Source organism: Electrona antarctica, assembly GCF_951216825.1.
Source record: "Electrona antarctica genome assembly, chromosome: 17".
NCBI classification, from domain to species: domain Eukaryota; kingdom Metazoa; phylum Chordata; class Actinopteri; order Myctophiformes; family Myctophidae; genus Electrona; species Electrona antarctica.
The window spans coordinates 30,014,102-30,031,510 of NC_136798.1; the positions used below are offsets into that span (position 1 = coordinate 30,014,102).

The window sequence follows — 17,409 nt, forward strand, 5'->3', positions numbered from 1 at the left end:
CGTGCATTATGGGGTGTGAGACGGTTTATTGGCAGACTAAGGTCTTGTTACACAGTCGGGTGATTTTCCTCGGCAGTGTAAAAGAGCAACAAGCGGCCGTCCGACCTGTTAGGATCCAGTTACAGTACCTCGGCACTCTCGGCCGCCTTCAGGCACCACTGGAACATTTTCATTAGGTGTGAAACTTGGTGAGGATTCTTTGGCAGTGCCTGTCGTCTCCCCCGTGCCATGTTCTTTTCTGGGGATATGCCTGACTGGTTGCATAATAGGGAAATCTGTCACGTCTCAATACGAAATGAAACTTTGCACTACTGCACTCCCATGCCTTTGATGTCGTGTGTGTGTGTGTGTGTGTGTGTGTGTGTGTGTGTGTGTGTGTGTGTGTGTGTGTGTGTGTGTGTGTGTGTGTGTGTGTGTGTGTGTGTGTGTGTGTGTGTGTGTGTGTGTGTGTGTGTGTGTGTGTGTGTGTGTGTGTGTGTGTGTGTGTGTGTGTGTGTGTGTGTGTGTGTGTTAAAAGTAGAGTAGGACAGGGTGTGTAAATCAATGCTGTTTCAGCTAGGACACACAGTTTCCCAAACAGTGGGCTGGGACCAAATTTTGGGTCGCGAGCCTATTTTTATGGCTCACGAGTAAATTTCTCGTTTTAAATGTGTATTTATACCAATGTTTTGACCGCTATGCAGTGCAACTGAAAGCAGTGCGACATCTTGAAATCAATTGGAAGGACTTAGAGATTTGCCTAAAGTTCCATTTGAGAACAGTCAACTTATAAGCTTCGGGAGACCTCGGCTGCATAATTGCCGATATTCTGTAAAAAAGTAAAATAATGGCAGATATATCAGCCAAACGGACACATTGAATTGATTGGTCTATCTAGCTCAGGGGTTCTCAACGTTTTTGGCCGGGGACCCCTGGAAATGCTTTGGCAATGTCTCGGGACCCCCGCCCCGCCCCCTCCCGACTCCCAATATAAATTGACTGCTACAATAACCTTAACCCATTTTGGGCGGGAACCCCTTTTGGTGTTTTAAGCATTATGTTATAATTTAGCTATTGAAAAATAGCAGATCTACAAGCTCATAGCGCGCCACCGAGTGGCGCGCTACGAGCTTGTAGGTCTGCTATTTTTGAAAAATCGTGAAAATAAAATTTAAAAAATAAAATATTTTTATTTTTATTTATTTTTTAAATAATTTGGGGACCCCCTAAAATAATTTGGCGACCCCCCGAGGGGTCGCGACCCACGGGTTGAGAACCCCTGATCTAGCTAATGGCTTACACAGGAATCCAGGGTAGGGCTTCTCCGGCTCGCTCTGAGTCATTATGGATAATGTCACCCACTCCCACAGAACAAACCTGACGAATGCAAAATTCATCATCACTTGAAAAATGTTGATTTGACCTCTGTACAGTCATGTTCTGAAAGCAGCTTTACGTTTTAACATAATGTCAGCACTTCATTAGCATCCCTCTAATATGAATAATAATATAGACACTTTTTTTTATAGCATTGAGCTAATAGAGCCTGCCTGCTTGCTCAGGGTAGACATTAAATCTTAACCATCAGGTCAAAATCCGTGTCAGATCCTGTGTCTAGGTAACCTCACGTCACCAGGCTTTCCACCTCGGAGGAAAGCCTGGTCCGTGTTACGAAATTGCTGTGAATCGTTACGTCATGGTGTAGTCATTGTTTTGTAGTCATCAGGCAGGAGCCATCATCTGGAACTTCCTTTCCCTCAAACCGGAAGAATAACAATAAAAGCTCTCGTAGCCTGCTGCTTTTATTGAGAAAATTCGGTTTGAGGGAAAAGGAAGTTCCAGATTGATGGTTCCTGCCTGATGACTACAAAACAATGACTACAACATGACGTAGCGATATCCTCTGCTCCAGACCGGATCATAAACCCGAAAAGGAATGCTGCCCAGGCTAGTGTCTAGGTGAGACATGACCTTTGACATGATCTAACAACAAAATACTACCACCCCAATTCAGTTATATTGTAGTAACATGCTCTACCATACAGATTGGACAAAATTACATTTTATTCATTCAAAAAGTTACATAGTGAGGCTTTAAGCCTAAATACTTTGTTGACGGATACACAGTCCCCTCCTGATGAGAGACGCTTTGGTTCATCAAAGTATAGCAGTAGTTCTTACTTCTTACATTATTTCATCTCAAGGAGGACCCCTCCCCCAATCCAATGTATTTGTCCGCAGACCCCCATCGGAAAATGTTTTGTGCCAGGGATCAAAATATCCCAATACTTTCAAGATTGTATTTTTAAATGTTCAAAAATAGCAGATCAGATCTACAAGCTTGTAGATCTGCTATTTTTTTGAATGGACAAATGGTATAAATGGATTATGTGGTTAAAATGACCCACTGACTGGACCCCCCCCCCCCCCATAGCTGATAGATCTCCGGGGGGCTGATTTCAATGGATAAAGCTGCCGTATTTCACATTCCTAACTTTGCTAATGAGATGGGGGGGAAAAAACGTATTAAAACATTCAGGGACCACAGTGCTGACTCATGAAGCCATTGAGCCACACAGAGTCAACATGGCTTTCGGTGGTTGGTGGCAGTGTTTGCATAACCTCTGCACACCTCCAGGTGTTGTGTTCTTGAACGGTGGCTATAAATCAGACCTGCTGTGTTGCTTCACCAAGCTGTATCACCCCACACACACACACACACACACACACACACACACACACACACACACACACACACACACACACACACACGCCACACTAGACGCTCTGCAGCAGAACATGGCTGCACAACAACGCTGCACAGTGTGTGTCAATTGCATGTCTGGACCCTGGACGACTGCCAGAGGCTGTTTATAGACGGACCCACTCAGCCGAGGTCAAGTTTGACAGCTCTAATAACCCTGGCTGTCTAGTCCAGCGGTTCTTCTCAACCTGCGGGTCCATTTAACTTGTAATGTGCAACATTGTTTTCTCTAAACAAACCGACAAGACTGTGTACAGTTGGAGGCCATCGATATTGTCCTTTTCTTTTTGCTGAGGTTTGCGTGATCTGCGCAAAAGGACAGTTAACCCATTTTGGGCGGGAACCCCTTTTGGTGTTTTAAACATTGTTATAATTTAGCTATTGAAAAATAGCAGATCTACAAGCTCATAGCGCGCCACCGAGTGGTGCGCTACGAGCTTGTAGGTCTGCTATTTTTGAAAAATCGTGAAAATAAAATTTTATTTCAGAAAACTGGAGGATTTAGAAGGATTTTTTTTAATTTTGAGGTCAGGCCTAAATGGGTCAAATGATAAGGGACAATATCGGTGGCACTCAACTGTAAGTGCATACAGGGTGTCTGCACGTTTCATTTCTAAAGTGACAATTTCATGACTTTGAAGACCTAAAAGAATAAGACCATCACTGCATCGAAAGTAATCAACAAGCTATACAATAGAAAATGGTCAAACATTGGCCGAATTGTGAAATATTACCTGAGAAAGGGGCAAAAAAAGAAATTTAAAAAAATAGTGTCTCGCAGCGCTTGCAGATCATCTTTTCTACTGCCAGCAGTAGAGACTTGGCTACCTCTGCACCTCACAGCCAAACACAGATGTAAATCACACACATCATGCACTGCAGCTTCGCACTGCGTTTCCAGCTTGTGGATCTGTTACTTTTGATGCTTTTGTTAGTGGAACGTATCTGTGTCACCGTAGCTTTTAACCACTTTAATCATTTAAAATTGTAGCTATTGAAACATAGCAGAATACAAGCTTATAGCGAGCATCTACGAGATTTTTGTTCACAGCGAACGTTATTAACTCGGCTTTGCTTCTGGGGGGGTCACAGGAACAACATATTTTGAGATGGGGGCCGGTGGCCGAATAGTGTACATATAATTGTGTGAGTCCTTGACATGAAAACATTTGAACACTGATATAGAAAGTTCGTCAGGATTTAAGAAGAATCAACCTCAGGTCTTAATGGGTTCGTCAACTAAAATGTCACAACCTGGACAGCTGTAGCACTGAGGCATAACGGCCGTGTCCTCCTCCTCCTCTGTTCTTCTCCCTGTGCAGACGCTCCGTCCACGGAGCAGCAGGAGCTGTTCAACCAGAAGCTCCAGCAGTGCTGCATGCTGTTTGACTTCATGGACTCCGTCACGGACCTGAAGAGCAAGGAGATCAAGAGGGCCGTGCTCAACGAGCTGGTGGACTACGTCTCCACCAACCGGGGCGTGCTGGTGGAGTCCGCCTACCCGGAGATCACCAACATGGTGAGTGAGAGAGGAACTATGAACCCTAACCCTACCCCGAGATCACCAACATGGTGAGTGGGGGAGGCTAATGAACCCTAACCCTACCCGAGATCACCAACATGGTGAGTGAGGGAGGAACTATGAACCCTAACCCTACCCGAGATCACCAACATGGTGAGTGAGAGAGGAAGTATGAACCCTAAACCTACCCCGAGATCACCAACATGGTGAGTGAGGGAGGCTAATGAACCCTAACCCTACCCGAGATCACCAACATGGTGAGTGAGGGAGGCTAATGAACCCTAACCCTACCCGAGATCACCAACATGGTGAGTGAGAGAGGAAGTATGAACCCTAAACCTACCCCGAGATCACCAACATGGTGAGTGAGGGAGGAACTATGAACCCTAACCCTACCCGAGATCACCAACATGGTGAGTGAGGGAGGAACTATGAACCCTAACCCTACCCCTACCCGAGATCACCAACATGGTGAGTGAGGGAGGCTAATGAACCCTAACCCTACCCGAGATCACCAACATGGTGAGTGAGGGAGGAACAGAGAAGCACAATAAAGCACTGTTTCCCAAACACTGGTCGGGACACATTTTGTCTGGGACCCTTATTTTTTCGTTCAATCAAAACATTTTCAGAAAACATTCCCAAAATAGCTTATTTGTTTCCATGAATTTAAAACAAGCAAAAGATCTTTTTTTCCAGTCATTTCATTAAGAAATAAAAGAAAAATCTAATGAATTCCATAAACTAGAAAACAAATGTTTAAATGTAGCGCGAAGCGAGTTGTAGATGTGCTATTTTCACTAGTTTGGGTCCCGGGCAAACGTCTAATCTCTCCTTTGGGTCTCAACCTGAAAAGTTTGGAAACCACTGCAATAAAGCATGCACATCCACTCAGGCCCCGTTTCCACCGGTTGGTTCCCATTGGGAACCGGTTGGTTCCCATTGGGAACCGGTTCAGTTCTTTTTGCTTTTTAGTCCATGAGCCAGAGCTCCAAAATTGAAACGTTAATTATGAATTGAGTGGGCAAAACCATACCTATATTAGATTGTTATCACCATGAAACTTCCCCAATTGAGTACTTACATGAAGACATTGATTTATTGTATAACAAATTTTACATTTTTAAATATGCAAATGAGGCATTATGTAGGAAAATATGAAAAAGCTACTACTGTGGAAGGGTTATCATGTATTCATTTACTTGTATTGATCCTATAAACAATTTAATATAGGGTATAGTTTGCCCACCAATTTTGGAGCTCTGGCTCATGGACTAAAAAAACAAAGAACTGAACCGGTTCCCATTGGGAACCAACCGGTGGAAAAGGGGTCTCAGTGAAAAGCAGGTGCCGGGCCGAGGTTAGCATAACGGAAAAAGAAAGATAAGGTCTGCAGTCTCCGCACAATGGATGATGCTCCAAAACCTAAAACGGTTATCCAATGGCTCCAACACGTCACACTGCGACGTGTTGTGAGCTTGTAGATTGGCTATTTTCGGTTATTGGTTATTTTTAAAGATTAAAGAGCATTTGATGTGGTCAAACTAGCAATAGAATGTTCTGAAGCATAGACATGAATGATCTCAGAAATGTCATAACGGCAAAGAAAAATCTGTGATTTCTTCAACTGCATTGGCTGTATGTGGAACAGCAGCACTGATAATGATGAGGTTTAGCATAATGATAACACCTATATATTAATCATAACATTTTCAGTCATGAGATTTTATTTTGCTTTATTCCGTGAGAGCTGGAAGTTCATCCAAAGGCAGACAACCCAGAGCTTTGTGAGCTTTCTACGTCAGGCGGAAGTTCTGAAATCAGATCTCAATCAGCTGGTGAAAAACTGCTGATTGAGATCAACAGCTTCAGCTTGATGAGAGAGTTAGTAACGGCCATGATTCACAGCTAGTTCCACAGCAATAAATGTCCACCCATTCTTGTACAAGGCTATAGGACGGAGGGGAAAAAAACATAGTTTACACGTACATCGGCTGGTTTAAAGATCGGCCTACACAGTTTATATGGCTCCGTTATATCTGAAACAAGCACACACTTAGACGAAAAAGGGCTGACACAAGGCTTGATAAAGCTTTCCCGCACACGACCGCTTTTAATCACGTTCATCCTTTTGCCCTCGTCTGAACTTAGCCTGCTGTGGATGTCATACCAGGTTAATAATCTGTTTTAAGAGGCGCCCGCTGGCCTAGTGGTCCAGGCGCATCATCCATGCCACATATAGGTTCTGGCCTAGTGGTCCAGGCACATCATCCATGCCACATATAGGTTCTGGCCTAGTGGTCCAGGCGCATCATCCATGCCACATATAGGTTCTGTCCTAGTGGTCCAGGCACATCATGCCACATATAGGTTCTGGCCTAGTGGTCCAGGCACATCATGCCACATATAGGTTCTGGCCTAGTGGTCCAGGCGCATCATCCATGCCACATATAGGTTTTGGCCTAGTGGTCCAGGCACATCATCCATGCCACATATAGGTTCTGGCCTAGTGGTCCAGGCGCATCATCCATGCCACATATAGGTTCTGGCCTGTGTGTTGCGTGTTCGAGTCCCGTTCATGACGACCTTTGCTGCATGTCTCTTCCCTTCTCTCTCTCCCTCTTTCCTGTCCATCTTCACTGTAACTATCAATAAAGGCACAAAAGCCAAAAACAAATCTATTTAAAAAAATAATAATAATCTGTTTTATTGTATTTGTGCAACATGGTCATTATTTTGAATAAACGTTTAATGTATCGTGATACATATCTATCGTGAGATTGCAAGCAATATCCAACACTACCTCCCTCACTAACTGATGCAGTAACTTTTAGAAAACATTTAAATTCAAGTCACTCTCCTCTCGTAGCACTTGTTACATAAGTGCTATGCTACTCATATATCGTTGCTGTCAGGCAGAAACATCTTATCATCTTTTTTTTAAACTTTTCTTTATTTTAATCCTGAAAAGTAACAGTTTTGGACATTCGGTTTCCACCCGATAGAGATGATATACTAGTTTGGTTAGTACTCCACAAATTCACAGATTTTGTTATTTACCTGGTATCCTGGTCTGGACTAGTTTCTTTGCAGCACTTTGTTGGTTATACGTGATCATTTACCCTTTTGTTTGTTCACTAGGGATCATGACATGTGCCCGTACACGTCTACACAAACAAAAATTAATATGTGTTAATTATAGTTGTATAGAAGGTAAACTAGCTGCATCGTGTGATCAACTTCTGGCGTCTTTAAGTGTGCTTCATGCATATTGCTGTGTGATATTTTAAGTAGCAGCAGAACCCATGCTGCCAGTAAATCACGTCGGTCATGTTTGTTTAGGGCACTAAATGACAAGTGTGTGACTTTATTATTATTATTATTTTTTTACAATATTTATTTTATTTGGAAAAAGCAGTACAGTATAGACAGCATTTATATTTATACATAGGACACAAGTGCAATTCCCAGGATTTTTTTTTCACCCCTCTTCCCTCCCTCCCCCCCTCATGCCCCCTCCAAGTGACTCCATCTCCAGTGACTTTATTTTTTTAAATGGTGAAAGTAGCTGTTGGCTGTGTTGGCCTTTTTATTATTGTTATTTTAGACGATCAGTCCCGAGTCAGTGATTTTTCTGACGTGACTTGGGACAGGAGGACCTTTTGAGATAAGAGTGGTAGGCGTGGCATCATGGTCTATAACCGACATATCTGTCACGGACAATCATTTCTGCATCATGTGTGCTCCACGCTCCGGGGAACCTTTGTGAATCCAAATGGCTCTCAGAAGAACACTGCTGGGAACAGGCTTTTTTTCCCCTCATCATGCATGGAGGGGGTGGTTGATCAAAACTGTGAACTGTCAGCAAATCACTCTATTAACCCATTTTGACCTGAGATCAGATTATAAAAATACACCCTGACAGTTTTCTGAAAAAGCTATGTTTCTATGTCAGTGGTTCTTCGATTTTTCAAAAATACCAGACCTACAAGCTCGTAGCGCGCCACTCGGTGGCGCGCTATGAGCTTGTTGATCTGCTATTTTTCAATAGCTAAAGCATAACATAATGCTAACACCAAAAGGGGTTCCCACCCAGAATGGGTTAAGGAGTGTATTTAGAGTGTGCTGTGTGACTGTTGCATGAGATTAACCACCAACCCCTGGCCCTATTTTGGACATTGAACTATAAAAAAATAAATAAGAAAATTTCAGAAATTGCAGGGTCTAACAGGATGTATAAGCTCTCAACACGCCTAGTGAGCTGGGTAGATCGTCTATTTTCCGCATTCGTCGTACGACGAAGTATGGGCGTGTGTAAACCTCGTAACACCATATTTATTTATTTTTTGTTTTCCCTATTTCATAATTCATCGTATGACCGTGTAATGCAAAAGTCTGCAATTGTTCTACTTTTTTTTTTTTAGGGCGTGGGGTAAATTCTAACATGTTTGCCTTGATGACATGCCCCATAATTAGCACACCACGTTGAATGTGGTCAAGTGTGTATTTGGGTAATCACTACATTGGATCCATTTCCTGAAAAGTAACAGTTTTCAACATACAAGGTTTCCACCTGGCAGCGACAATACATATATATTTTATATTTTTGTTTGTATGGCATACAGTACTTCATCACATTATACTACTTCATCCACCCCGCTGGAACGCACGCAGTCACGGTGAAAACAAATGTGACCTCTCCCTCTTCAATTAGGTTTAACCTACTTGGCAGGGTAAGTGCATTGAGCCTCGCACAGCGGTTGACATGATGAGACATGCATGTTGGTGTGTGTTTGTGTTTGGGGCGGGGGGGGGGGGGGTTAGGGGGGGCTTAGGTTGGCAAATTGAGTGTTTCCGCGGATTGCGTTTACGTAATTTCCTAGTTTAATGTGCCGTTGACGTGCCTCCTGCGACCTTAAACCTGATTCATGCTCATTTGAGTGCCAGTGTCAGACATCGAAAACAGACGATCTACAAGCTCACAATGCATTGTAGACTGGCTATTTTTGATGCCCAACATGACGTACGCATCAGGCCAGACAGCACTGCAGTTACCAAATGATACGCAGTCAGTATAATTAAGAATCCTCATTCCTCCCTCTGAGATGTATACGTGAACACGCCCGCAAATCCATGCATCACACCGGAGGCGGTCGGAACAGTCATGGCCCACTCACCCTACAGAGCACACGCTCACAGGAGAACGGTGAACAGCCGGGCGGACCGCCCTGGCCTGTTGCACGTTTTCCTTGCAGGCCAGCAGACATGGATTAGCCTGTCCCTCGAAGGCCGGCGGTGACTCATGCAGTGTTTAGGGTCGCTGTGTGACAGCCACAGTACTGCTGCCCATGATTCAGCACGTCATGCAGATTACGTGCGGGTGAACAGAAGTGTGTGTGTGTGTGTGTGTGTGTGTGTGTGTGTGTGTGTGTGTGTGTGTGTGTGTGTGTGTGTGTGTGTGTGTGTGTGTGTGTGTGTGTGTGTGTGTGTGTGTGTGTGTGTGTGTGTGTGTGTGTGTGTGTGTGTGTGTGTGTGTGTGTGTGTGTGTGTGTGTGTGTCTCTCTCTCTCTCTGTGTCTGGTCGTCTGTGTGCTCTGCTGAGTCGAGACCTCAGATTAGCCGACGGCTCAGACGTAATAATAATCCATGTCGTACCTTCCATCATTGACTCAGGGAGAACAGGCAACATCATACCTTCCATCATTGACTCAGGGAGAACAGGCAACATCATACCTTCCATCATTGACTCAGGGAGAACAGGCAACATCATACCTTCCATCATTGACTCAGGGAGAACAGGCAACATCATACCTTCCATCATTGACTCAGGGAGAACAGGCAACATCATACCTTCCATCATTGACTTAGGGAGAACAGGCAACATCATACCTTCCATCATTGACTCAGGGAGAACAGGCAACATCATACCTTCCATCATTGACTCAGGGAGAACAGGCAACCTGTGTGTGTGTGTGTGTGTGTGTGTGTGTGTGTGTGTGTGTGTGTGTGTGTGTGTGTGTGTGTGTGTGTGTCTGCTTTGTGTGGTTCTCTAGATCTTGTACAGTTTAACCACCAGCAGGTAGTTTGCATATTGAACAGCAATGTTCACAGAATCTATACTGTTTGCAAATGGACATCTGGCTGAGAGTCAAATGAGATGGTCAGGTAGATTCTTTTTTATTTTATTATTGTTCCATGCACTTATCATCACCCTTTGGGGGGGCTTCTAGCTTTTTAACTACAGGGGACACACCAAATCCTTGTGTGATAGGATATAAATATTGTTTGCATTAACCACTGGTATTGATAGGAAAAAAAGAGCAGTACATTTCGATGCCCATACTTTTGTACTAGTATTCAAGTAAATGTTGAATTCCCAACTTTTACTTGCTGTATTGATAATTTGATACCTTTACTTAGTAAATAATGTGACTACATTCTTTGCACCACTGCACAGACATGGCCAGGTGGAGACTCTCTCTCGCTCTCTCCACTGTGGACATCACATGGTAATGATAATGAAGAGATGGCCAGTCCATTATGATGCTGGCTGGGCCAGCTATGCTTTGATCACTGAGGCTGTTGAGATTATATAAACAAGACGGGTTTCTCATCTATAATGGAAGCACCGGTTCCATTATTGGCCCCCACGCTGTTGTTATTAGTGACCTGTTCTATTAAAAGAAATGGCTTCTCAAACCGTTTTTGATTGAATTAATTGGCCCTTTTCATGTGTGACAGGGACATGAGTGCAAGGGCTGGAGGGGAATGGTTGGAGGATGCTTGAGCCATTATTCCTCTCTCTCTCTCTCTCTCTCTCTCTCTCTCTCTCTCTCTCTCTCTCTCTCTCCCCCCCTCACCTCTCTCTCTCTCTCCCTCCCTCCCTCCCCCCTCACCTCTCTCTCTCTCTCTCTCTCTCTCTCTCTCTCTCTCTCTCTCTCCCTCCCTCCCTCCCTCCCCCCTCACCTCTCTCCCTCTCTCTCCCTCCCTCTCTCCCCCCCTCACCTCTCTCCCTCCCTCCCTCCCCCTCACTGTAGACAGCTCGCCCCCTAGGGGCCACGCAGTAATAGGTCTCAAGGCAAAGGCTAGCTTCACAACGTTCACATTAATGCTTCTATATTAGGGCATAGTAGTTGCATGTGTAATTCTTGTTGCATTCTTTTATAGACGGAAGGGATTCAGAATGATATACTGTAGGGATATAGATAAGGCTGATGCGCACCTCAAAAGGTTCGTGACAGTCGGAAGGAACCAATAAGCGTTTCTGCCCCGTTCTGTCCATCTCTCAGCATCTGTTGACTGGAACGTGTGTGTGTGTGTGTGTGTGTGTGTGTGTGTGTGTGTGTGTGTGTGTGTGTGTGTGTGTGTGTGTGTGTGTGTGTGTGTGTGTGTGTGTGTGTGTGTGTGTGTGTGTGTGTGTGTGTGTGTGTGTGTGTGTGTGTGTGTGTGTGTGTGTGTGTGTGTGTGTGTGTGTGTGTGTGTGTGTGTGTGTGTGTGTGTGTGTGTGTGTTACATAACCCATTGTTTTGGACAATGCATGTCAAGAGACCTAGAAGACTGACCATTGTTATAGGCAGATGCAGTTCTTTGTGACATTCGTATTTCCTCCTAAAATATGTCATCTTTACTATTTTAAAACATCCATTGTCACAACTACTAATGTCAGGCTTTAAGCAAGCTGGGCAAGATCTGGTTGCCAATCTACAAGCTCACAACGTGTCGATGTAGATCAGCTAGTTGAACTATTTTAAAATGTTTTCAAAAATAGTAGAAAATGGCTAATACGTTTAGGGATAAGGGTAATGCCGAATTCACACGGGCAGATGTCAAAGATGCAAAGCTACACTGTATTTGTAGCTTGCAGCAGCTACAAATGTTGGATGCATCTTTGTCGCTGGATTCCATTGACAATGAATGGTAGACTGTAGCTTTGCATCTGCATCAGGTGGCATGCAAGATCGGGCCCCAAATCTCTTCCACTGAGGCTTTACAAATCTGGGAAATGCATACGACAGAGGTCCTGCCCCAGTATAGACAGTTAAGGACTACCACTTTACAGAGGTCCTGCCCCAGTATAGACAGTTAAGGACTACCACAGAGTTCCTGCCCCAGTATAGACAGTTAACTCTTAGCCTGCCGCCATTAATTAATCCCTCGATTGCGTATTGCCATGGTTTAATCACGCGTGACACTTATTTGGCACTTTGAAGAGCCAAATATCCGTATCGCATTTTACTATGAAACCATTCCGTGTGTGTTGACGAAGCTGGTGCTCGTTCTCTCGGTCGGTGGTGGAAAAAGTGGACCGCGAGTATCACAGCGCCTGCTACAGGCCGTTGAAAACGCTTGTCTGGGACAAAGCGTCCTCTGCAATGTCGCTTCTGTGAGATAAAGCCGTCTGAAAACAGAGCCGGCAATGTTAGTGGATGCGCGCGCATTTTCAAAATGGCCGCGCCCATTGTGTCAGAAGCATAACAAAGCTAACGGACGGTAGATTTCGATACGATCGTATTAAAACATGCATTAATGAATACATCGCTGTTAAAACGGCTTTTCCGTTTGTGGCAGGCTACAAGATTCTACGTGTTAATATTCCTATGTTCCTGGCGGGTAAACGATTAAGGACTACCACTTTACAGAGGTCCTGCCCCAGTATAGACAGTTAGAAATGCATATGACAGAGGTCCTGCCCCAGTATAGACAGTTAAAAACTACCACTTTACAGAGGTCCTGCCCCAGTATAGACAGTTAAGGACTACCACTTTCCCAGAGCTTTTGGGCATGGTTATATGCCCTCGCTAACCTGTCCTTAACCTCACAAACTATGGCTAACCCTAAACCTAAATGTAACCCTATAACCTCACAGAATAATAACCTCAAAACCACGCACATAATGTAGAAATCTCTGGGACAGTGAGTCCCCTCTGCATTAAGGTCGTGACCAGGTCAAGTAGTTTGTCAGACTAGATAAATTGCATGTGTGTCGAGCGTGAGCCTCCATTGATGCCTGAGGCCGAATCTGGGAACGCCTTCGAGGGCCTGACCTAAGGTTTCTGAAAACCTTCAAATTCTGATTATTATTATTTTTAAATGGTTATGTTCCTACATGTATAGCAATAGCTGATAAGACACAGAGAGCACGCCGGCATCAAAGGTAGAACAACGTATAGGTTGCACCAGGCGTCAATGGGTTAAGACTCACAGTGGCTCTCTGTTGGCAACGATGGGCATCGTGACGGGCATAATGCCCAGCTTGGCTACCCGTGACGGCGACATAAGAGTATAGCACAGGCCTCACCACCCTTGTCCCAATGAGGTGCTTCACACCGGGGGAAAGCGAAGCAATATGCCACCGAGAACAAACCGCTGTTTTATTCATCTGTCTTCGACCTCTGCCAACGGGATGCTGGGAAGCAATTTACTGTGGACCGGTGGGGAGGCTGGCTTGTGCTGTGTTCAACACAGCAGCAGCAGCGACAAAGCACCACAACAACAAGCCTACTGGTTCTTTCTCAACCTTCTGTCTGGATCAGGGCCCACTCGAACATCTCACCCGTCTGGGCAGACTGGTCGACCACGTGCATTTTTTTTATGGCATGTTTATTTGGGTTCCTCTGTTTGGATCAATAGAATTACCGGTACCATTTATTTTTCTTCCAAACTGTACATAGTGTACATAATATATATAGTGTTTTATATTTTGTGGTTTTGTCATGTGTCACGTTTATGAATTGAATACATAGGACCCGAATGGAAATAAGACCGCAAGGACTTCTTTGGTGCTGTCCTTGTTTTGGAAACTTGTGAAACGGGGCATAATGCATAATGAGTACATTTTAGAGATAATACATTTGTACCTTTACTCAAGTACATTTTGAATTCCCGGACTTGTACTTGTAGCAAAGTATTTCTATTGCAGTATTGATACTTTTACTCGTAGATATACTAAAAAATAGCAGATCTACAAGCTTGAGTGCCGCGCTACGAGCTTGTAGATCTGCTATTTTTGAAAAAACTTGAAATTGTGTGCAAATCTTTGAATATATGCTTTCACAGTGAACGTTTTTAACTCAAAGCTTTGCTCCTCGGGGGTTATACCTGGAACAACATATTTTTCAGTTTGGGGTCCGGCGGCCAAATACATACAGTATAACATTTGGGGTCCAGGCTTGACATGAACAAGTTTGGGAACCACTGACATAGAAACATACAGTAGGTTTACATACAGTAGATTCATGAAAAATTCTTGTAGAATCTGGTCTCAGGTCTTAATGGGTTAAGACAAGTAAAACATTGCAGTACTTTTCCCATCACTATCTGTACTGTACATGGCCAGCCTACGTTGTTGTTGCTGTGTCACAAATGAGAGTATTGTTGAACCAAACTGTCTTAATGAAACGCACAGGGAACTGCTTACCGGCAACAATGAGACGAATGACTCTTCCATTTATGGAACATAGCAGAAATTGTGGAACAAAAAATTAAAAATAAATTAAAGAGCTGATACAATTTGAGGCTGTAATTCATCTTTTATTCGTGGCTAGTCAGATAAAATAACGATATCAAAGAACAACAAAAATCTAGATATCTATGTACTTTTTAGCAGATCTACAGGCTCACAATGTGTCACTTCGCATTGCGTTGTTAGCTTGCGGGTTGGCTATTTTCACTACTTCTTAAACATTTGTTTTCTAATGGATGGAATTGCTTTGATTTTTCTTTTATTATCCTCATGAAATTACTGGAAAAAAAATCATTGAATTGGTTTATTGGTTATTACAAGTACATTTCGGACATTTTAAAATAGCTACTTTGCTACGCATTGTGAGCTTGTAGATCTGCTTTTTGTAGTCTTTTATACTTTAGTACTTTTACACAAGTAAATTTAGAATTCTGGACTTTACTTGTAACAGAGTATTTCTACACTACAGTATTGATACTTTTATGTGAGTACTTTGTATGATAGTAGGGGTGTGAACAGCTTGTGGCTGGTGCCTGTCCTCGGTGATGAGATACGATCAACTTTGACCACACGTAACGCTTCTCCTTCAGTTCCTGGAGGGACGCTGCCCTACCGTTTTGAGTCTCTGCCGAAAGCACCTCCACACACACGGCTGTAGCTTCTTCAGTTAAACTCCCATTCGGTTCTCTCTCATTCTCAGCATACATGACATTCCATTTATGCATTCCTGCAGGTGTAACACCCCAGGATTTTGAACCTGGTTCTTCGGGGAAATCCACCCCCCCCCCCCCCCCCTTGGCCATAGGATATATTTAGCCGGTGAGCTGGCAGAGTTAGTTTACTCTCTGTTACACATGCACGCAGCGGCCTGGTACATCCATGCAGAGTTAGTTTACTCTCTGTTACACATGCACGCAGCGGCCTGGTACATCCATGCAGAGTTAGTTTACTCTCTGTTACACATGCACGCAGCGGCCTGGTACATCCATGCAGAGTTAGTTTACTCTCTGTTACACATGCACACAGCGGCCTGGTACATCCATGCAGAGTTAGTTTACTCTCTGTTACACATGCACACAGCGGCCTGGTACATCCATGCAGAGTTAGTTTACTCTCTGTTACACATGCACGCAGCGGCCTGGTACATCCATGCAGAGTTAGTTTACTCTCTGTTACACATGCACACAGCGGCCTGGTACATCCATGCAGAGTTAGTTTACTCTCTGTTACACATGCACGCAGCGGCCTGGTACATCCATGCAGAGTTAGTTTACTCTCTGTTACACATGCACACAGCGGCCTGGTACATCCATGCAGAGTTAGTTTACTCTCTGTTACACATGCACGCAGCGGCCTGGTACATCCATGCAGAGTTAGTTTACTCTCTGTTACACATGCACGCAGCGGCCTGGTACATCCATGCGGTCTGTGGCTGTCGTCAGCCTGTGTACGGCTGTCATCACCTTCCATTCATATATTTTCTGAAGTCAAGATGGCTGTTTTACCATAAACACAATGGGACAAGGACAATGTCACGAGACAGTGAGGGTACTAGCAGCGGCTAAAATCAGGGAGAAAAGGGTTGTAGTTTTCACATTCACAGATTGATTGCACCCATAATTGCCTGATTGAAATCACTTGAGTCATCGCAATACATTTTCATGATGTCTATGTTGGGTGGAAACCTCATTATATCCAAACCGTTACTTTTCAGGACTCAAATTCAAAAGTAGCAGATCAACGAGCTCAAAACGTGTTGCTTTGTGCCGCATTGGCGCGTTCAGAGCTTGTGGATCTGCTACCTTTGATGCTTTTGTATCTACAGTATGATCAATCACGTAGTAGGATGTTAATTTACGAAGAAATACTAAAAAGTTAAAATATGGAGGATCCCAAAGACTTATACAAGGATTGGATTCCCCATCGATATTGCCAATCGATGCAGCAACGATAATTATGTTGAAAATCATGAGTTTTCCTCTCAGATCTTTGGGATTGGAGTTACGCTTGATTCTTGACAAGCAGTCTTGCACTCTTGATTTGCAACAAATTTGTTCTATTTTCAAAAGTGTGCGTTTTTTCCCCCCCTTTATGAATAAATTCAATTCTCACCTACTGTATTTCAAGAGGCTATAATTGGCTTGCATTGGGAAATTAGTTTGCACAAAGTACAGATATAGTAAAAAGAAAATCATAACTTTTTGTAAAGTTGTGTAATACTGTAGATTGCAGTGATGATGTGTGGTTTTGCAAGGCGCACCCGGCAACCGCTTTTTTTTTAGAGCCTCTGCTTCGCTGTCACGGCGGTTAAACGTGAAAAGGCTGACGGTAGACAGACTGGGAGCGGCGTCGATCCCCCTGACTGCATTCTAGCTCCTTCTGTTGCTCAGTCAGTGTGCAGGGGCGTGGGTGGGTGGGCCGTCTATCCACGTGTGTGACACCAGAGAGAGACTCACTCTGAGTCAGCATCAAGGTGACAGTTTCCTCTTCGCCTGCACTCTCTCCATTTTCCACGCTGTCCGCTCTGACTTTTTCCTCCCCCGTCCTGATTGGACACGCTCTTTCTGCCTTTGTTTTTCACATTCAGCAACGTAGCCGAGGTTGGTTGGTTGTAAATGTACAACTCTGCCCGTCTCTAGGCTTAACCGGTCTTGAGCTCCCAAACTAAATTCTGTACCTGTGA

The 17,409-nt window shown here is 44.0% G+C and overlaps 1 protein-coding gene across 1 annotated transcript in view; it reads left to right on the forward strand.

Moving 5' to 3' along the window:
* The window catches only part of ppp2r5a (protein phosphatase 2, regulatory subunit B', alpha isoform), a 94,229-nt gene that overhangs the window by 40,243 nt on the left and 36,577 nt on the right, over nt 1-17,409 (forward strand). Inside the window, exon 2 of the mRNA XM_079527037.1 lies at nt 4,066-4,262. Coding sequence (XP_079383163.1) covers nt 4,066-4,262 — 197 coding nt within the window. The remainder of the gene's footprint in view (nt 1-4,065; nt 4,263-17,409) is intronic.